The 21,301-nt window shown below is 45.3% G+C and overlaps 1 protein-coding gene across 1 annotated transcript in view; it reads left to right on the forward strand.

Moving 5' to 3' along the window:
* ERCC6 (ERCC excision repair 6, chromatin remodeling factor) overlaps positions 1-20,956 on the forward strand; it is a 39,738-nt gene extending 18,782 nt beyond the window's left edge. The window contains exons 8-21 of the mRNA XM_058185505.1: positions 319-454; positions 5,813-5,983; positions 8,642-8,818; positions 9,178-9,294; positions 10,347-10,442; positions 11,871-12,089; positions 12,350-12,460; positions 12,882-13,001; positions 13,386-13,480; positions 13,887-14,032; positions 14,117-14,734; positions 15,725-15,902; positions 18,913-19,018; positions 20,321-20,956. Of these exons, the coding sequence (XP_058041488.1) occupies positions 319-454; positions 5,813-5,983; positions 8,642-8,818; positions 9,178-9,294; positions 10,347-10,442; positions 11,871-12,089; positions 12,350-12,460; positions 12,882-13,001; positions 13,386-13,480; positions 13,887-14,032; positions 14,117-14,734; positions 15,725-15,902; positions 18,913-19,018; positions 20,321-20,734 (2,704 nt within the window). The 3' untranslated portion in view covers positions 20,735-20,956. The remainder of the gene's footprint in view (positions 1-318; positions 455-5,812; positions 5,984-8,641; positions 8,819-9,177; positions 9,295-10,346; positions 10,443-11,870; positions 12,090-12,349; positions 12,461-12,881; positions 13,002-13,385; positions 13,481-13,886; positions 14,033-14,116; positions 14,735-15,724; positions 15,903-18,912; positions 19,019-20,320) is intronic.
* The last annotated feature ends 345 nt before the right edge of the window (positions 20,957-21,301 follow it).

A 21,301-nucleotide genomic window follows, 5' to 3' on the forward strand; every position in this document is an offset into this window, starting at 1 on the left:
TCTAGAAAAACAAGCTGCAATTTTGCTAAGCTCAGCCGCAACTTTCCCTTTAGGAAGGCCTGGTATCCTTCAGTGGTGACTTTCAGGAGACGGTTCAAACTTTTTAGCAACTTTCTGAATGGACGGGCATCAGATCTTTTCACTAATGTTTCCTTCCCTAAAAATATTTAGTGAAAACACGATAAGAACTCTCTTTGTCTCTGATATATTTGATAAGGAAATTATTTCCTTCTAGTACACAAGTGGTAATTCAAGCTTTTAGCTACAGTGGCGAAGGCCTTTCTCAACCCTTGCCTTCGTTTCTCCTGTCTGCCCCAGGCACAGAGGGCTGGGTCCCACGGTGATTGTGTGTCCAACCACCGTCATGCATCAGTGGGTGAAGGAGTTCCATGCCTGGTGGCCGCCGTTTAGAGTTGCAGTTTTACACGAGACCGGCTCCTATGCTGATAAAAAGGTACCTGCCTTTTTTTTTTCATTGTTCCATTAACGTCAGCCTTCCAAGCTCTTCTTGCATTTATTAAATATCCCCATACAGGAGCAGTTCTTCTTTATTTCAAATAGTGTGTCGTTACTCCCGGACACTGCTTGTGAATATTACCCACCATAAGTGGTAATTTAGTGGTTTTCTCTTTTTTCCAAGGGGGAATGTGTAAAGTCACAGCCCTCTGACCTGCAGGTGTGGGGTTTGCTTTCTGTGTGGGCTGCCTTATGTCCCAGGAGGCAGAGGCCGTAGGGAAGAGCTCACGGGTAAGTCAGGCTGGCAGGGATGGCTTTTATCCATCTCCCGCTTCATTCCCCCCTCACTTCTCCAGAGGGGACGTTGCCTGGATTCTGGTTTCAATTTCACAGCCTTCAGAAGCTACACAAAAAGTTTGGGTCATTGCGCTGTGTGTTTCCACAGTTTTGAAATTTGTCCCTTTTGCTTAAGTTATTCCGCTTTTAGGGTCAGTGACCCTTCTCCTTTGGCTCCCCTCTGTGACTTTCCCACAATCTCCTGTTTAGCTGTTCTGACCTAGGCTTCCTCAAAAAGCACGAAGCAGAATCCTGGTCCCGACAAAAACCCCTTTATCAAACAAACAGTGAATTCATCTCATTCACCTTCAGCAGAGTCTTTCAAGAGAGAATTTACAGTTACAGACCTTATCTTCCTTGGAGAACTGCTAAGCCGATATCTTCAAAACTTGGCAAAGAGTCTCGGAGAGTCACAAACCAGTTAGATGAACTAATTGTCTCCTGCAAACTCCACTCCCCTTTTGCTCCTCTTTTATTCCCTCTGGGAGGGGCCATTCGTCATCCACCTGTGGCCTTACTCCCAAGTCAACCCTTGTTTTTTTGCTGTTTCCTTGCAACTCTGCGCATGTGCACACTGGGAACAGGCTCCAGCTGTTCGTCTGCCTCACTGATGTCTGACTCCGAAGGCAGCTGATAACTGGCATCCGGCCCTGGCCCCCTCTCTGCCTCCGACGCAGAGCCCTCATCAGAGCCTTCCCCAGACTCCAGGACTGGCCCATGTTCCTCCCCAACCTCCTCACTGTCCGAATCTGCTGCCAGCTCTGCTGGCTGCTAGCGGGCCACAACATTAGCTATCTTTCAGATGTCCAGTGAAAAAGGCACAAGTTTCACATTTGTGAAGAAAATGCAAGAACAGGATATTCAACAAAACTTTTTAAAAGTTCCGTTAGAACTAAATCAGATGAAGATAATAATATTAAGAAAGGCCTAGTTGGTCAAGCAGACGTACAGAGTATTTTAATTGGGATTATCACATAACATTAGATTTTTTATTAGATTCCAAATTATTTCTCTACTGTAGTATTTTCTTATGCATCTTAAAGCTTTAGGCGCCTGTATTGACAATGGTCCCTGAACACTCAGTGTATTAATAACGGCCAGAAATTTAATGGTAGTCCTCACTTAGCGACCGGTCACTTAGCAACTGTTTGAAGTTATGAGGGATGCTGAAGGTTTGAGAAGATGGGTCCAGCTGACCCCTCCTTCCCTTTTCGCTGATGGCTGAGCGGGGCCTTACTCTGGCACCAGTTGTGGAGCAACCTTGAATAAAGAAATTAACCCGTCAGAACTGAATGTCCCTTAAAGGAGAAGAGAGGCCGGGAACGCCTCTGAGAGCCCCTCCGGGGGAACCCCGAGAGCCCTCTTCCTTTCCAGGATTGAAAAGATTTATGGCGAGTTTTACATCACCTTAAGCTGAAGTGGAGAAGTGGCCGTGATGAATTACCTCCCCGTCTTTTCCTTCCTTGTCAGCACAACTCCTTGTTTAATAAAGTTTTGGCTTGAAGGAAATTTTAATTAATTACAGCTTGGGTAAAAGCCGGAGCCGTGGGCCTCGGCTGTGCTGCGCCTGCCGTGAGCGGCCTTTCTGGGCCGTCCGGGCTGCTCCTCTTCCCTCCTCCTCCTCCTCCTCCTCCTCCTGCGCTGACAGTGTGATTTATGGATGTTGTTCCCTTCCTCCGCTCTGATTGCCCTCTAGGAGGGTTTGGTCTCCTGAGCATCTGCAAGAACGGCAGCCCTTCCGCAGAACATCTTTTAATGACAATGGTGCAGCCGCCTTCTCCAAGTCGGGATAATTGCAGACATACCCTATTAATTGCAAAATCTAGGAGAGGTTACGCAATTTACAAGCTTTTAATTTGAAATCCGCTCAGATGGTTTGCTCTTAGGTCTGAGCAGAGATTTTGGTAGCTTCTGCCAGAGACCAGGATAGGAAGAGAGGAAGGGGCCCTTTTTTCTCCCCTGAATTAGAGGCCTGGAGGTTTCTGAAGAGACTGGCTGCCCAGAACACGGTAGCTGGTGGGGAACGGCCCTTCCTCTGGTAGCCGGCACTCAGATTTCCTCCTATGGAAACGCCACGATTCACAGAGCTGGTGCTGCCATGCGGAGGAACAATAAATAAATAAAGCTGATTAGAAGCCGATTTGTTTCCCCGGCAGCAGGTGATGAATTCAGAGAATCCATTCAATCAGGATGATTTCTGCAAATCTCATGCTTTTATTAAAAAGGTTGCTGTCCGTGTATTTTTGGGAGGGTGCAGGCTGCAAATCGACACACGTTGCCTTCAAGGGTAATCACAGCAGAAGATGCAAGTATGGTGACTGAATGGCTGGATGGCCTTTTCTTAAGGGTGATGTAGTACTGGATGCCTTCACTGAGAGGGTCAGACTAGATGGTCTCTAGAATCCCTTCCGGCCCATACATGTAGTGGTGTCTACATTTTCATCCATCTTTTCTCCAGGTAGTCCTTGACTTACAAATTGAGCCCAAAATTTCTGTTAAGTGAGTTTTGTCCCATTTTACTTGCCACAGTTGTTAAGTGAGGCACTGCAGTTGTTAGGGACTCGGTTGTTAAGTGAATCCGGCCAGTTACCAAGTGCCTGAATTTTGATCACGTGACCCTGGGGAGGCTGCAGGGGCTGTAACTGTAAAAATGGTCATCAGTCATTTTTTTCAGTGCCGTTGCAACTGCGAACCGTCACTAAATGAACTGCTGTAAGTCTTCCTGTTAGGGTGGGGAGTCTTTAGCGCCTGAAGCACTCTTCTGTCTGTTGCAACCTCACCTGCTAAGAGAGAAATCAACTTGCTTTCCTTTGTGGGTGGGAAAGGAAGACATCCCTGTTAAGGCAACAAGGCAGCTTGGATTGATTTACAAAGGTGCTTGTTTCCAGAATTGCTGGTCAGGATCTTCCTGTTAACACAGTCAGAAAGATTATAAGAGATAAAGAACACTTAATTTTCTTGAAATTGACTCCTCCTTGACTTGTCTCTTGTAAACACTGTTTCCATAATTGTAGATTCATGATTTTAGATATGTTTGGAACCCCTGCAGTTTTCCCACAGCCCTGAATCAACATGATCGTCTTAAGGGCCAATTTCCAATTTTGGTTTTTGTGCTTCACAGTGGAAGTTCTCACTGAATTCTGTGGGATACAGCAAGCAAGTGCAAGGAGAAGAACTCTGTGAGGACACAAAAATCACCCCAGCCCATGACAAAAACAATACTTGGAGGTTGGGCAAAGTTAATTCCCTTCTCCCAATATTTTTGGCCCCGTTCACTTAAGGTCAGCAAACCAGGGATGAAATTAAAAAATTTCCCCTACCGGTTCTGTGGGGGTGGCTTTTTGGAGAGGAGGTCATGTGACTGGGTGGGCATGGCCAACTCGGCATTACTCACATCAAGGGGCTCCTCACCGGCCCCTCCCCTCCCAGTCACTCCTTGTCGCGAATGGCAAGAAAATGGGGAGGGGAATATTCCTGCCTGCCATCCTTCCGTCAGTCTGTGCTGAGATTGAGGAATGGATGACAGGCAGGAAAATCCCCTTCCCCATTTTCTTGCCTTTCACAAAAAAAGGCCCTATTCCAGCTGCTCCACCCACCCACCCCGGCCCCCTTCCTCCTGGGGACTACCTTAAAGGGACAGGCTGCAGCAGCTCCATTGTGAATGAAGGGAGAAAAGTTAGCATTCTCTCTGCTGCATTTAACATTGAATTCGGTGGAATATCGAGCGGCTAGAAGAGGTGAACGGTGACTGGCCGGGAGTGGTAATTACTACCGGTTCGGTGAAGTGAGGCCCATAATCCCTAGCGGTTCACCCAAACTGGTCTGAACCGGTAGAATTTCACCTCTGCAGCAAACATACACTATACGATGGTGGCAGCAGCCATTCGTGAAAAAGCACTGTCTGTGTGTGCATTGTATATGCTTGTGTGTCCATAGAGGTACAGATTTGACTTTAACTGGCAAATAAGTGAATGCACATTTACAGCTGTCTTAAATTGGGCCTCACAAATGGATCATTTTCTGCTCCATTGACAGCTCTGGTTTTCTTCTGTGCCTGAGAATTACTTGTAAATTGAGATTTCTGCTTTCCCAGAAGTCTTTCCTTTGTTGGCTTCTTCACCAGCCTCTGCCATGTAAGGCCATCTGTCCACCACTCGATAGATGAGGCACACCCCACACCACGCTAAACACTATAAAATGCCCCAGGCGTAATCTTGTGTGGCATCGTCTTTCTTTCTCTTGCCGGATTTTCTTCGTACTTCTTTCAGTTGTGACTTAAAAACCACAGGTGGAGGAGGGGAGCATGGCTGGGGTGCAAAGTGATGGAGTAGCGACTTGATGTAACATCCCAGGGGGGAAGCCTGCAGTAGGGCACCTCCAGGTTCTGCCATGGGCCTGGTGCCCTTCAGCACCTTCAGAAATGATCTAGATGAGTGGGGTAGAAGGGGAACTCATCAAATTTGCAGGTGACACCAGGCTGGGGGGTGGGGGGGAATTGCCAACACTTTGGAAGATAGGCCCAAGATGCAGAAGGATCTTGAAAGACTTGAGCATGGGGCCTCATCCAACAAGACGAAGCCCAGTGGCGAGAAAAGCAAGGTCCTGCATCTAGGCAGGAAAACCACCTGTGCAGGTATAGCATAGGTGGCCCCTGGGCTCAGCAGCAACTGTGAGGGGGTGTGTGTGTCTAGGAGTCCTAGGGGACCCCTGCTCTGAAGTCTGAGCCAGCAGTCTGTGGCAGCCACCAAAAAAGCCAATGTTTTGCAAATGGCCACTTCGTTAAAGAATCCCCTCTGACGGGTACATTCTACTTCATTTAAAAAAGTCGATTTGTGATATAATTCCTCATATGGCCGATTCCCTTTGACTTACGGTCCACGTAATCACGTGGTGTCATCGCCATACTGTAATCCAAAGATCTCACTTTGTTTCTAATTTAACACAGGGCAACTGTTTAGTTTGTTTAGCTATGCAAGAAAATCCTTCACTGTTTAATAATCTTAAAATAATCTTTTTGCAGGTAAAACTGATTCGTGAAATTGTGGCCTGCAATGGAATCTTGATAACGTCCTATTCTTACATTCGCTTGTTGCAAGACAACCTTCAGAGGTACAACTGGCATTATGTGATTCTGGACGAGGGACATAAAATTCGGAATCCCAAGGCTGCAGTTACACTGGCTTGCAAACAGGTAAGATCTTTTAAACAAAAAAGATGGGAAGCATGGATTGCCTTGCATTGTTATTGGATGGCTGAGAGCCCTCCTCCCAGTCACTCCTTGTCGCGAATGGCAAGAAAATGGGGAGGGGAATATTCCTGCCTGCCATCCTTCCGTCAGTCTGTGCTGAGATTGAGGAATGGATGACAGGCAGGAAAATCCCCTTCCCCATTTTCTTGCCTTTCACAAAAAAAGGCCCTATTCCAGCTGCTCCACCCACCCACCCCCGCCCCCTTCCTCCTGGGGGCTACCTTAAAGGGGCAGGCTGCAGCAGCTCCATTGTGAATGAAGGGAGAAAAGTTAGCATTCTCTCTGCATTTAACATTGAATTCGTGGAATATCGAGCGGCTAGAAGAGGTGAGCGGTGACTGGCGGGAGTGGTAATTACTACCGGTTCGGTGAAGTGAGGCCCATAATCCCTAGCGGTTCACCCAAACTGGTCTGAACCGGTAGAATTTCACCTCTGCAGCAAACATACACTATACGATGGTGGCAGCAGCCATTCGTGAAAAAGCACTGTCTGTGTGTGCATTGTATATGCTTGTGTGTCCATAGAGGTACAGATTTGACTTTAACTGGCAAATAAGTGAATGCACATTTACAGCTGTCTTAAATTGGGCCTCACAAATGGATCATTTTCTGCTCCATTGACAGCTCTGGTTTTCTTCTGTGCCTGAGAATTACTTGTAAATTGAGATTTCTGCTTTCCCAGAAGTCTTTCCTTTGTTGGCTTCTTCACCAGCCTCTGCCATGTAAGGCCATCTGTCCACCACTCGATAGATGAGGCACACCCCACACCATGCTAAACACTATAAAATGCCCCAGGCGTAATCTTGTGTGGCATCGTCTTTCTTTCTCTTGCCGGATTTTCTTCGTACTTCTTTCAGTTGTGACTTAAAAACCACAGGTGGAGGAGGGGAGCATGGCTGGGGTGCAAAGTGATGGAGTAGCGACTTGATGTAACATCCCAGGGGGGAAGCCTGCAGTAGGGCACCTCCAGGTTCTGCCATGGGCCTGGTGCCCTTCAGCACCTTCAGAAATGATCTAGATGAGTGGGGTAGAAGGGGAACTCATCAAATTTGCAGGTGACACCAGGCTGGGGGGTGGGGGGGAATTGCCAACACTTTGGAAGATAGGCCCAAGATGCAGAAGGATCTTGAAAGACTTGAGCATGGGGCCTCATCCAACAAGACGAAGCCCAGTGGCGAGAAAAGCAAGGTCCTGCATCTAGGCAGGAAAACCACCTGTGCAGGTATAGCATAGGTGGCCCCTGGGCTCAGCAGCAACTGTGAGGGGGTGTGTGTGTCTAGGAGTCCTAGGGGACCCCTGCTCTGAAGTCTGAGCCAGCAGTCTGTGGCAGCCACCAAAAAAGCCAATGTTTTGCAAATGGCCACTTCATTAAAGAATCCCCTCTGACGGGTACATTCTACTTCATTTAAAAAAGTCGATTTGTGATATAATTCCTCATATGGCCAATTCCCTTTGACTTACGGTCCACATAATCACGTGGTGTCATCGCCATACTGTAATCCAAAGATCTCACTTTGTTTCTAATTTAACACAGGGCAACTGTTTAGTTTGTTTAGCTATGCAAGAAAATCCTTCACTGTTTAATAATCTTAAAATAATCTTTTTGCAGGTAAAACTGATTCGTGAAATTGTGGCCTGCAATGGAATCTTGATAACGTCCTATTCTTACATTCGCTTGTTGCAAGACAACCTTCAGAGGTACAACTGGCATTATGTGATTCTGGACGAGGGACATAAAATTCGGAATCCCAAGGCTGCAGTTACACTGGCTTGCAAACAGGTAAGATCTTTTAAACAAAAAAGATGGGAAGCATGGATTGCCTTGCATTGTTATTGGCTGGCTGAGAGCCCTCCTCCCTCTACAGCATTCCATTAATTAATCTCCAAGCAAGGTCTGATATAACACCTTGATGTCCGTGTACATAATTCGGAGGCAAAGAATCATAGCAAAAATCCTTGAATTTTTACATGAAGTGGATGTGTTCATTTCCCTAGTGAGATTAATGAGTGTAATGAATGAGTTCTAGTAATCGCTGCAACTAAAGTTTTTCAAAGTACATTCAGCAACAACAGGATTTCCGTCCTTATCTCTACTTCTATAAAATCCTTTATGATGCTGTTTCTTTGCATTGAACAAATTTATCCTCACGTTTAAAAAGAGGACGAGAGAGAAGAAGAGACCGGCTGACTTTCCCAGCCTTTCCAAGGAATATTTAACTTTATTCAGAGGGAATTCAGTGATAAACCCATTTTGTATCTTTACAGATTATTTGAATTTTAGGAAATGGTTTCATTAAATAACATAAAAATAATGCTTTGAATTTGGTAGGTCTAAATCTCAATCCTACTAATTCTAATGTGGTTTTGTTCATAAAGAGTTTTTTTAATAAGCTATAAATTAAGAGAAAATTATTCACTATGCATTGCAGAGGAGGCAATGGAATTGAGAGTATTTGAAAAAAAATCATTTTAAGTGGAGCAATTCTGCAAAGCTGTTGGAATGATTTTAGTTCATTTTAATCTCACAGCACCATATCGCATCATTTGAGCAGAATTGTGTCTTTTGTTTCAATGGGACATCACAGTTTTTTCCCCTTGCAGTTCTCCACTCCTCATCGGATCATCTTGTCCGGGTCACCTCTGCAAAACCACCTCAAGGAGCTGTGGTCCCTCTTTGACTTTGTGTTCCCAGGGAAGTTGGGGACCCTCCCTGTCTTCCTGGAGCAGTTCTCGGTCCCCATAACAATGGGGGGATATTCCAATGCCTCTCCGGTCCAGGTAACGACCAGGAGGGTCCCCCTGAAAGGGTCCTTTGTAGGTCTATCAAACCCCCTCTGGAAACCCTCTCTTGGCTTTTTGCTGGTAAAAGGCATGACAAGGCACTGCTGATTTCGGGATTTATTGATTGAAGTTTATGGGAAGAAGGGAACTATGATAGGCAACACAGAGGAGTTGGAGGTGGCGACTGTGGTGTTTGTAGCTACTACAAAGAAGGCTGGAAGTCGCTTCTGTAGATACCTTTCTTACTTTTGTTGTTGTTGTTGTTATCCTTCGCTATTTCTTTTATCCTTACTACCGCATCGTTTCCATGCTGGAATAAAAAAGTATGAGAAACACTTATTTTTCCCCCCCCAAAGGTGAAAACTGCATACAAGTGTGCCTGTATTTTACGGGATACGATTAACCCCTACCTGCTGCGCAGAATGAAGGCAGATGTTCAGATGAGCCTCTCCTTGCCAGATAAAAATGAGCAGGTATCTTTAATTTTGTCCAATTTCCCTGTTTCCACATCAACATGAAGAAATGCTTTGAGCTTCATATCCCTGGCAGGAGAAAAGTACCTGTGGATACACACAACCTCTCCTTTCCATTTGCTCAGATGTCACCTTTGAAGGAATTCTGGCCTAGCAGAATAAAACATTGCCCCTTAAAGTTGGGAATAAATTAAGATCAGATCTCTTAAAGAGAGATTGACCCTTGTTCAAGTGGATAGTAATCCTGGAAATGAGTCTTAATTGAAGAAGATCCCAGTGATGCCCACTTTTAGCCCTCATAAACATACTGAGCTGTGCTTGCAGGTGACACTGAATTATGACGTACAGCACCGTTATTTATTATATGGCATGAATTATTTTGCAAACGCCTCCCAAGAAATCTGAAAACAGAGTCTTTGTTTGATTTCTATAATCGCTCACTCAGTAGGCACACTCGGGGTAGCTTATTTCATAAAACATAAAACAACAATTTTCTGGTATATTGTTTTCACTTATTTAAATTCTCCTTTATGTTTACAATTTGCTGCCAGAGAAAATTCAGAGCGTGTGGTGAATGCCTATCAATAGTTATGTTATGAGAGAAGAAAGAAATCTGTTCAATTTACAACCTTCTTTTCTGTTCCAGTGAATACTTAAGGTAGTTAAGTTTAAAAGCGTAGGTTAAAATTAAAATCCCCGAAGACTGAGACATGTCTGGTGGTGTTTGAGAGTGGCAACTCTTGGTAGGGGATTGCCATATTGCTTGGTGTAGAGCACTCACAGGCAGGGGGATTCATCTCACAAACTGGAATTAATTAAAAGTTCTGCTTGCAGAGAAGGTGGGATTTCCTTCTGCAAGATTGGTCTGACATATTGCGGGTTCTCGTAGACAAGCTGAGGGGTTTGGAGATGGGCACCGTGGAGAGGCCGATCTCAGTCACAAAAGCCAGGCATTGTAAACTCTTTGGGAGGAGGAGATGCGCATTTGTGCTTCCATTGCTTTACTTACGGTACGCTGCAAGGATAGTAATTACTTCAATATCTCTGTTTAGGTCTTATTTTGTCGATTGACAGCTGAACAGCAACAACTTTACAAAAAATTTATCGATTCCAAAGAAGTCTATCAGATCCTCAATAGAGAAATGCAGGTAAAATGCAGTAAAGTAAGGCATTTAAGAGGTTACCCAAAGAAAAGGGCTAATATTATTGCCATTTCCAGTAGAATAAATTAAAGGCAGGCGATTGAAGAAAAAGAAAATCGGACTAATTTAATCTAACACAATTCGCTGTCCCACTGCATACCTTTCTCTCCTTTTCTTTCGGTATTCAGGCCCAGACCTGGGACATGAATTGCCTGGGTTGCTCTCACCGATAACCTCCAGCGGGATTTGTAGATACGTCACCTTTGTCCTCCTTAATCTCTTGGAAGGGCTTTGAGTGTCTCTCTCAATCTCTGAAGTGAAAATTCCACCCGGTATCCAGGAGAGGAAAGGTTGCGCTCCGATATCAGGGATCAAAGGGCTCCAATTCACACACACACACACACACACTTTAAACAACATCTATATGAAGGAACTGGGAAATCAGACAATGTGGGAGGCACTGCCGTTAACCGCAATGCCCAACTGCCCATCCGTCCAAACAGAATCGATTACAGGACTTGGAGGCTGTGAATACCTGGAGGGGGAGAAAGAGAAAGTTAACGCTGATAACCAGCAAGAGAGGCTGGCTGTTAATTCAGAGGCTGACTGACTCTAAGAATGGTGCCATCTTTACAACACGAAGGTCCTATTCTCCCCAAAGCAGCTGCTCCGCGTTGGGAAGATCTCCCAAATTCAGAGAAGATGGGAGCCGTTTGCCAATTGCAGCTACTTTCTCAGTATTGTGCCAGTTTGTTCCAGTGCTTAAGGCCCCTGGACTAGTTCTGCCATTCCGGCTCCAGTTCGAGTCCTGCCTCCGGCGCAAAAGCCGACTGGATGACGTTGGAGGAGCCATCCAGAAACAACTTGTTTGCTCTTTTTCATTTACTTCCAGTACAGACATTTCCATCAATATAGTTTGCATTTTTGCTACCTTTTTAAACTTTTAACTGTTTCCCAGTCTCTTTCATTTTGTTCTCTCCAATTGTCTGTTCCTCTCTATAAAATTGATAAGTTTCTACCTGCATTTTTCTGGTACGCTCATTTTCTTAGATACATTCAGGTAGTACTTTAAATTACAGAATTTTATCACACGTTCGTTATTCTTTTAAACAAACCTGCAAGGCCCGTTTCCCAGCCTCAGGATGTGTGCCTGTGTTTCTTTGTGTTCAGAACTTACTCAGAGCCTCTGCAGGAGTCAGGATTCCCACCCACCCCCACCCGGTGACTTTGCCTTCCAGGTATTACTCGGAGGACCTGCCCTTCTGTGGGCAAAGTTTTGATACTGATGTAGAACTCCCCAGGTAATCCCCACCTGTCTCTTGGGGCTCTGATGAGAACTTGTTTTCAGAATAATTATTTATAAATTGGTTGTAACCCCCTCTGTCCGTCAGAGGCTTCATAATAAGACTTTGTTCGCCTGTGTTTCCCGTGCAGATTTTCCCAGGACTGATAGCCCTAAGAAAACTGTGCAACCATCCTGACATCTTCTCCGGTGGACCTAAGATTCTGAAGGGGACCCCCGAGGAAGACTTAAAAGAAGAAGACCGATTTGGGTTCTGGAAACGTTCTGGGAAACTGATAGTTGTGGAGTCCCTGCTGAAAATCTGGCACAAGCAGAGCCACCGGGTGCTACTCTTCACCCAGTCCAGGCAGGTCAGTGTCAGAGACAGGTTTGACCCCTCCCCCCCTTGCCACGGGGTCAGTGCATTGGGGTAAACGGGGAGTGGCCCCCGAGAGGCCCGGGTGGAAGCATCTTTTATGCCGGAAGGTATTTGGCTTCACGGGGCTGGGTGCTGGCCCTCGGCTGGTTTTTGCTAAACGCAGGCCGGACTAACTTCCTATCATCTGTGCTACTAGAGGGCGTAATCAGAGATCCCTGTGGGGTTGTTCCCCCCCCCCTTTCAATGCTGCAGATGCTGCACATCCTTGAAGTGTTTTTAAAGCAAAGAAACTACTCCTACCTCAAAATGGACGGCACCACCACTGTGGCCTCGAGGCAGCCTCTAATTGCCAGATTCAATGAGGTAAGGAAGTCGTGGTAAGGCCTAAGAGGCCTGGCCCTCAGCAGGAGTTACACATATATTTGATCAGGGTTAACAACAGCAGAGCCGAACCAAGTAGCTGTGAGATTTGCTAGTTCCGTTTTCACTCAAAATGCCCCCAATACCGATACCTATTTCAGGTAATGCTCTAGGTTTTCTCTTCTTGGTCATCCTTTATAGCAATAGCCCTTAGACTTATATACCGCTTCACAGTGCTTTACAGCCCTCTCTAAGCGGTTTACATGGAGTGGAATAATGGGTAATAAAGTTACATAGCATGGAAACGTTGATGCTCCCATCCCTTAGTTTAAAAAGAAGCGTCTTCCATCCCTTGAAAGGAGGATGGTTAGGTGGATCTTTGCAAATGTTTCCTAAGGATGCTTTGTCTTGCAAATCACCACAGGATGTGTCCATATTTGTCTTTCTCCTTACTACTCGAGTTGGTGGGCTTGGGATTAATCTGACAGGCGCAGACCGGGTGATCATCTATGACCCTGACTGGAATCCCAGCACAGACACTCAGGTAGGTCGCTGGAAAAGAACTGTACATTTAAGAAAAGCCCATTTTCATTGAGTCAAATGGTTGCTTGCCTGGAGCAGGCTTGGTCTCCCCCTTTCACTCAACTAAGCTCGGAGCCGGGGGGTGGGGGAGGGCTTGCAGGGAGCCAGTTTTCCACCACCTCCTCCAGTTTTACTCGCAGGAGGAAAGTTGCCCTTCATCTGCTATGCACCCTGGGGCACTGATGCCACCGGAGGGCTTTAGCAGGAAAGCAAGCTTCCTAACAGTTTGAGGGCCACCCAGAGGAAGTGAGGAGGAGCCTCCAGAGCTCTCAGTGTTTAACCCCAGCAACAACCCACCTTGTCCTTCTGTATGGTCTGAAAAGCAAAGCTGGCCTCTGTGTCCTAGGCTCGGGAACGCGCATGGAGGATTGGCCAGACCAGAGACGTGACTGTGTACCGGCTTCTCACTGCAGGGACCATTGAGGAAAAGATTTACCACAGGTCAGTGTGATGTTGCAGCCAGAGGTCAGTTTGAGAATCTGGATCTAGCTGCTTTTCTTCTTTGGTTGGTAGGGAGGATTAAATGCTTTGTAATGGATCATTTGATGGCGATGATAGAACTTTTTTGAGTTACAGTTGCAGTAGACAAAAACCAGTTATTGGAAATTGAGTGTAATTCTGAATTTAAGCACAGCAAGAGGTGTTCACTTTGATTGAAATTATTTATTTTGTTCCATTGAACAAAAGTCTTGAGATCTTTAATATGTTTATGCATAGCGGAACTGTCCATTTGTCAGTGTGTGTGAGAGAGAGAAGAGAGAGAAAAAACTAGATATAGCAGGAAAAATGTGTCGTGTTTCGGACAGAGAATGTAATGTCCCTGATCACAAAACGTTTATTTTCCCAGGCAAATATTCAAACAGTTCCTGACAAACAGAATTCTGAAAGACCCAAAGCAAAGGCGTTTCTTCAAATCCAATGACCTCTACGAGCTCTTCACCCTGAGCACTCCGGACGGAGCCCAGGGGACGGAAACCAGCGCCATCTTTGCAGGTCTGTCTGGGGAGGGATGGCGATGTTGAAGGAAGGAGAGAGGCATGAGCATCCGGTGACCGTTTGTGTGATAATGCGTTTCAGGAACCGGTTCTGATGTCCCAGCACCAAAGCGGCCGTTGAAGCGTCACAGTGCCAATATTTCTGAATTTTCCAAAAGACGCCACGCGAAGCTGACCTCCAAGCAGTCCGATTCCTTCATAGCAAAGAAACATGAAAATGCAGCCCTTGCAGCAGGGGAACCAGTCGAGAGAGACTCAGGGACATCCCCTCCTCCCCTGCCAAAAGACCCCGCCCAAACTCCCCCTGCCGATACAGATTTGTTCCTGAGGACCAGAGAGGAGCCTTCAGGGGTGGTGGAGGAGCCCCTGTCACAGCTGGGCGGAGGAGGAGGAGGAGCACTGAAGGGAAAGGGCCGGGCAATGCCGGTTGGCAAAGGCAGGATAAGCCAGGAGAGGCCAGCTTCCAGGGAACAGCAGGACCATCATCGGCTGCTCACTAACCCCAGGGAGCCCACGTCAGCCCTGGAGCCTGGCAAGGGCCAACGGAAGAGGCCCAAACGTTCTCGAGATGCCAGATTTGAGGGGGTGCCGGTTCCCCACCTGGTGAAGCAGAGAAAGTACCAGAAGGAAGATCGTGAGGAGCTGCAAGAGCCAACGAAAAGCGACGATTACGTTTTGGAGAAGCTTTTCAAAAAATCAGGTAATTTTCTTCCGCTGTTTTCTATTTTGCTTAAAAATAATTCCAAATGTGACAGAGATCCAGACTCCTGCAAGATCTGGACTCCTTTTATAAATCCTTTGGGAAATCCAAATTGAGCTAATGTAGCATATGTAAACTACTTATAGAGCTATCAGAATGTTTTTGTGCCTCAAGCAACTGGGCCTTTTATGCAAACTTTATTCATTCAAGCTATCAAATCCACTGCCTGCAGAATATTATCTGATCTATGCCTAGCTTTGATTGTTTGAATCACAGAAGCAACCCTGCTTTTCAAGGATTTTGGACAATCCTTGTCCAACATGGAGCTCAAATGGGCAGCTCCTGCCTCATTCCCCCTTCTGAAGATGGAAACGGCCCTCCCTTCTCCTGGGATTGCACCGGCCCTTCCTCACCAAGCTCCCAAAAATGACCCAACTACGGACAGCAGCTGTGGAATCCCTTCCGCCAGTTTCTTCAGGAGCCTAGAGTGTGATCAATCTGGCCCCGGACAGTGAGCTTTATTGAAATTAGCTAGCATTAATACAAGTGTTGGTATCTCCCTCCAACCCACCAACAGAAGCTAATACCTTATCTATAACAGTGAATTATTTGAGACAAGAAAGTCAATTGTGCACCCTGTTTATCAGAGTTCATTATGTAACCCACTTGGGGGTTTGCTCAACCTTGGCCACTTGAAGAAGTGTGGACTTCAATTCCCAGAATTCCCCAGACAAGGAGATATTGGCTGGGACAGATAGTGGCATTCTCTACGTTTTTTTCTGGGGCAATTAGCAGTTTTATTTTTAGAAGTTCGTGTGCAGAGCCTGCTTTTCTAGAAGCAAGGCAGCCAAGGTTGGAGCAGATCCACTCTGGCTCAGCACTTCCAGGCCAGTTGTTGAGTTTCACATGCAGAACATCTGGTGTTCACTCAGACAAAAGGAATGGAGAGATTGTGGTTTTTCAAAAGCCGTTCAATCCTTTCTCTCCCAGGAATACACAGCATAATGAAGCATGATGCCATAATGGAAGCTTCTAGTCCAGATTACGTGCTGGTGGAAGCAGAGGCCAATCGTGTGGCTCAAGATGCCCTCCGAGCCTTGAAGGTTTCTCGACAACGATACCGGGGAGCTGCTTCCACTTGGGCTGACAGCGCCGCAACCAGGTTAAAGTAAGCCCGCTGGCCCTCCGTCATGGATCTGAGGATTGTTTCTCTTACAGGATAATTAATTTGGTGATCTGCTGCATCTCAAGGCATAACTTTTTCAGAGAGCAGGTGAACGGCCAACCCAGTTTCAAATCCATGCTTCTTGCTGAAGTGTGATTCTGATTCTGAATGTTAGCCATTATGAAATAGCTACAGAGTTTCAGTATCTAAAATGAAAGCTTGGAAAGTCTACTGATGCCACCTAAAATTTTGAAGGACAAGCTACCCTGATGCTCCTTGGCTGTTAGGCAAGAGAAATTTCCTTCATCTCATTTATCTTTACATTAGTTTTATGAGATAAATTCTGGTCAGTGACTATAATAAAAGTAATAATTCATTCATTTTTTTTCATAAAAAAGTTTTATTTTTACAATCATATCAAACAGCTCATCCAATGTACAGTTATATGCAATTAGTTGGGCTTGCCCAGTCACCACCACCCTTTTTAACACTCTTCCCTCTTCTACCTTCTTCTACTTTCCAGACCTTCCTCTCCTTCTCTTATCTACATCCTCTCCTCCCTCCACCCTACACCTTCCTTCTCCCTCTTCTACCCCTCTTCCTTCCTCTTCTCCTCTTTCCTACCTCCTACTCTCTCCTCTTTTCTCCCTCCCCACCGTTCTAAAATGGTAACTGGGCAGACCCGACCCTACATTAATTATATTTATACATCTTCAATAATTGTTTTCTGAGGTTTTCGCGGGTGTTTGTATGTAGATCTTTGGTTATTCGGGTTTTCTCCCGCGTAAAATTGGAAGTGTCTTGGCGACGTTTCGACGAAGTCTCATTCATCATCTTCAGGCTTCAGCTTCGTGCTTCTGGGAGCAATGTGTGATTGCAGCTGTTTCTTCCTTTTTAACTGCTAGTGGGGGTTTGAACTGATTGGGTGGGAGCTTGGCTGTGCTCTGATTGGATGGGGTTTTTTTTGTGCTCTGATTGGCTGGGGGTGTGTCCTGTGTTGGTGGGGGCTTGGTTGTGCTCAGATTAGTCTTTCAAACCCCTCCAATCCATACATGCAGCAGACAGACACCCACTATGAAGATGTAGCACGACCACGAACACGAAGCCAAACAGCAGCAGTGCAGCTCACCAGCTCAAATCCCCCTGCAACTCAGACTAATCTGAACACAACCAAGCCCCCTCCAACACACGACACACCGCCAGCCAATCAGAGCACAAAAACTCCCATCCAATCAGAGCACAGCCAAGCTCCCACCCAATCAGTTCAAACCCCCACTAGCCGTTAAAAAGGAAGAAACAGCTGCAATCACACATTGCTCCCAGAAGCACGAAGCTGAAGCCTGAAGATGACGAATGAGACTTCGTCGAAACGTCGCCAAGACACTTCCAATTTTACTCGGGAGAAAACCCGAATAACCAAAGACCTACATCTTCAATAATCCCTGTACATTAACCATCACTCCATCCTCTATCCTCAACCCCCCAATTCCCCTCCCCCTTACCCCCCACCCCCCACCCCGACTTCCCAGAACAAAATGCAGGGTATCAAAACTAACAATCATAATCCAAAATAATTCCTAAATTATAATCTCTAGTCACTCCACACATAATCACACTCTCAATTCCCCTCTCCTTCAGAAATAAATCTAATACAAAATATTTCCTAAATTTACTCATATGCTATTCGATATTTTTTTATCTGATACTTATTTTGAATATAATCAATCCACATTTTCCATTCTAAAATATATTTTTCTTGTGTATAGTCTTTCAAGTAAGCAGAAATTTTTGCCATTTCTGCCAGATTTGATACTTTAAGTGTCCATTCTTCAATTGTAGGTAATTCTTCTTTCTTCCAATATTGAGCAATCAAAAGTCTTGCGGCTGTTATTAAGTTCAAAATCAATTTAGTCTCTATAGCTGTACAATCCATAATTATTCCTAGTAGAAAGAACTGCGGAGTAAACTTAATCTTCTTTTTCAAAATATTCTGCATGATCCACCATACTTTAATCCAAAATGCTTTAACTTTTTTACAAGTCCACCATATATGGTAATAAGTGGCATCTTCACAATCGCATCTCCAACATTTAGCCTGTACATTAGGATACATACATGACAACTTTTTGGGGTCTAAATGCCATCTATAAAACATCTTATAAAAATTTTCTCTCATATTTTGCACTTGTGTAAATTTAACATTCCTCACCCAAATTCTTTCCCAAGTTTCCAACATTATTTCCAACAATTCATTCACTTTTTGAGGTGGGCAATGTCTTCTTATTTCTTGACTAAGTTAATAAGACATGAGAACACTGGCTTGCCAAAAGCTTAAATATTCCCAGTTCCAAATCAGTGTTATGTATAAGTTTCAGAATAACAGAATATCAGATTTGGAAGGGACCTTGGAGGTCTTCTAGTCCACCCCATGCTCAAGCAGGAGGCCCCGTACCATTTCAGACAAATGGTTGTCCAATCTCTTCTTTAAAACCTCCAATGTTGGAGCTCCCACAACTTTTGGAGGCAAGCTGTTCTCCTGATTAATTGTCCTAACTGTCAGGAAATCCTTCTTAGTTCCAGGTTGCTTCTCCCCTTGATGAGTTTCTATCTGATGCTTCTTGTCCTGCCCTCAGATGCTTTGGAGAATAGGTGGACCCCCTCCTCTCTGTGGAAGCCCCTCAGATATTGGAAGATTGCTATCATGTTACCCCTAGTTCTTCTCGTTAGGCTAGACATTCCCAGTTCCCACAAGCAGTGATAAAACGTTGTATATTTCTGCATGGGAATGAGATCGAAAAATGGCATTCAGGAAGTGGGGGGAGGGGAGAAGAGATGAGTTAATCGATGTAGTTTGTGGTTGGGGGCCAGCAGGAGGTGTACATGGAGTAAACCTTCCTATGTTTTGCTTTGCCACTTGGCCCTTTATTATCAGTCTATATGTAAATGTATCTGCCTTGTGATGCCATTTGATCGGTTTGTGAAGAATATATCTCTGGTTTCTGGTTAATTTCAGAAGCAGATTTGGCCAGAAGAAGAACCCAAATTTCATGGTATCGTCTTCTTCCTATCAGGCTTCAGGAAAAAAGTGCAAGCTGAAACATGAGCAACTCATAGTGAATGTAAGAATTCCCTTTACAGAGTCACATCGCATATACAAAAGCAGCTCAGCCCATCCTACTGATTACAAGTTCCAGTGTTTACCTCAGTTTGCATGCTTCATTCTGCTTAATTCCTTTTTGACTTCCACAGTGGTAGCCTATAAATGTGGTTACGTCTCCTTGATCACAGCTTCTGCAGTCATTAATATCTACAGGGGATGTATTTTTTTTTCACAAGACACTTGTGCCTTGGTTATAGCCATGCAGGTTTAAAAGGTCCCCTGAAAGGAGAAGAAACAGGTCCTAAGTTGTTCACCACACCTTGCCCACCTTTTGGAAGCCATTTTCAAGTTTCAAGAGCCAGAGATGGTTTCCTCCTCTCCCCAGGAGCCTCCTCTGTATGATGGAAGGTGTCCCTAGGAGATTAACCTGGAATACCTTATCCAGTCCAACGTACCTTAAAGGTATACCTGTAAGTGGAATATATATAGATGGGGAGGAGGAAAGAATGGGAAAGATAAGTTCTTCAGCCTGAAGGGTTTTCAAAGAAGGAAGGAAGGAAGGAAGGAAGGAAGGAAGGAAGGAAGGAAGGAAGGAAGGAAGGAAGGAAGGAAGGAAGGAAGAGTCGAGCGAGGCATTCCATTGCATCCCTATTTCAAAACCCCACTAATTCAGGGCTCTTTTTTCGTCAGATGGTGGACATGCCTCCTCTGGCAGTTACTTCCATCGTAACACTATTCTCGTTGTTTGGAAGTCGTTCTCCACTTGGGCAAATAAGTGGATTCCTCTTAAGATCTGCATCAGGCCAGGAAGAGCTCTGCTCTGAGCGGTTCACCCATTTGTGAGAGTGAATGAGGAAGGGTGGGTGAGTGGGTGCGGAGCCTGCAGAACCATGGCATCTGCTCAGAAGTTGTGTTGATTGAAGATTATACCTAGAAAAGTGTGCATAAAATTTCAGTGTTGCAGTGTGTTTGTCCCCATTGGTTCAGAAGTAAGCACCATAGCATTTAAGGAAGCCTTATAAATGTCTCCTGTAAGGTGAGACTGAGTATTGCTCCCTTAGTAGACAGGGGGAATAGCTAGGTGTGATGTGCTTGAACTTCAAGAGTCCCTCACAATATTCTCCTTAATAAATTGGTAAACACACTAAGTGCTTTGGGAAGAATTCATAATGATCACATCCCAAAAAATACCTTCCTGGATTATAAAGTTACCCTGCTGCTGTTTGGATACTGGCATCATACAAATCAGAAAAAAAACTTCTAACTCGTTTAAGTTCTATGATACGAGAATTCCTCCCATCGTTTTGATTTATTTTTGCAGGAGGGTGAGAAAGAGAGAGGAGAGCCTGCCAGTAGTAGAGTTTCTCACTTCGATGGAGAGTCCTCTTCAAGCGCGCTGGACTCCTCTTCGTTGCTGGCCAAAATGAGGGAGAGGAATCACCTGACTGGATCCCAACAGAGGGAGGATCCAGCTGAGGGGAGTTTTCAGCACAGGATCCCCGGGGCCCCCGCAGCTACACAGCACGATGAGCTACTCTCGGACATCCAGAGCTTCATGGCTTTCCAGGCCCAGCTGCCAGGCCAGGCCAGCACTCGGGAAATCCTGCAGGAATTTGGGTCCAAGCTGACCACGGAGCAGTCCTGCGTCTTCCGGGAACTTCTGAGAAACCTCTGCACTTTCCACAGGCAGTCGGGAGGCGAAGGGCTTTGGAAGCTCAAAGAAGAATTTACCTGACCTTACCTGACTCTCTTGCTGGGGCTTTTCAGCAGCATATTGTGTCTTGGGGCATGTGCGTGTCCTCTCCTACACAAAGAGTGCCACCGACCTTACAAAGCAGCCGGACGTTTTCCTTATTTAAGGGAGAATTAAAGTGGATCTTAAAATGGATTACTAGTAAGCTTTCTGGTAAATCATGCAATAAAAATCTGAAAGAGCAAGCTGTATGTCTAAATAGACTACCTTAAAGTAACATTCCAGGGATTAGCCACGTACATCAACAGCCTTAGTAAAAATTACCTTCGGAGCTGAGAAACATGAGCGTCATGTAAAAATGTAGTCTGTATGCCAGAGATTCTGGCCATAGGGAAAGTTAAGTGGGAATTCCTAAGTCACCTAGTCTGGTTTTGAAATCGTAATAACAGCAGACTTCTCAACATTTTGGGAGCTACTGACCTGCTAAATATTTCAGAGTTTGTCCTGGCTGTAAAAAGAACATAATTTTGTACCGAGTTGTAAAAAGCAGTAGAAAACCTGTCTGCTAGGCAGCATGGATCTCTTCTGTCAGTTGTAGTTTCAGGCCAT

This window comes from Ahaetulla prasina, chromosome 5, assembly GCF_028640845.1.
Source record: "Ahaetulla prasina isolate Xishuangbanna chromosome 5, ASM2864084v1, whole genome shotgun sequence".
NCBI lineage: Eukaryota > Metazoa > Chordata > Lepidosauria > Squamata > Colubridae > Ahaetulla > Ahaetulla prasina.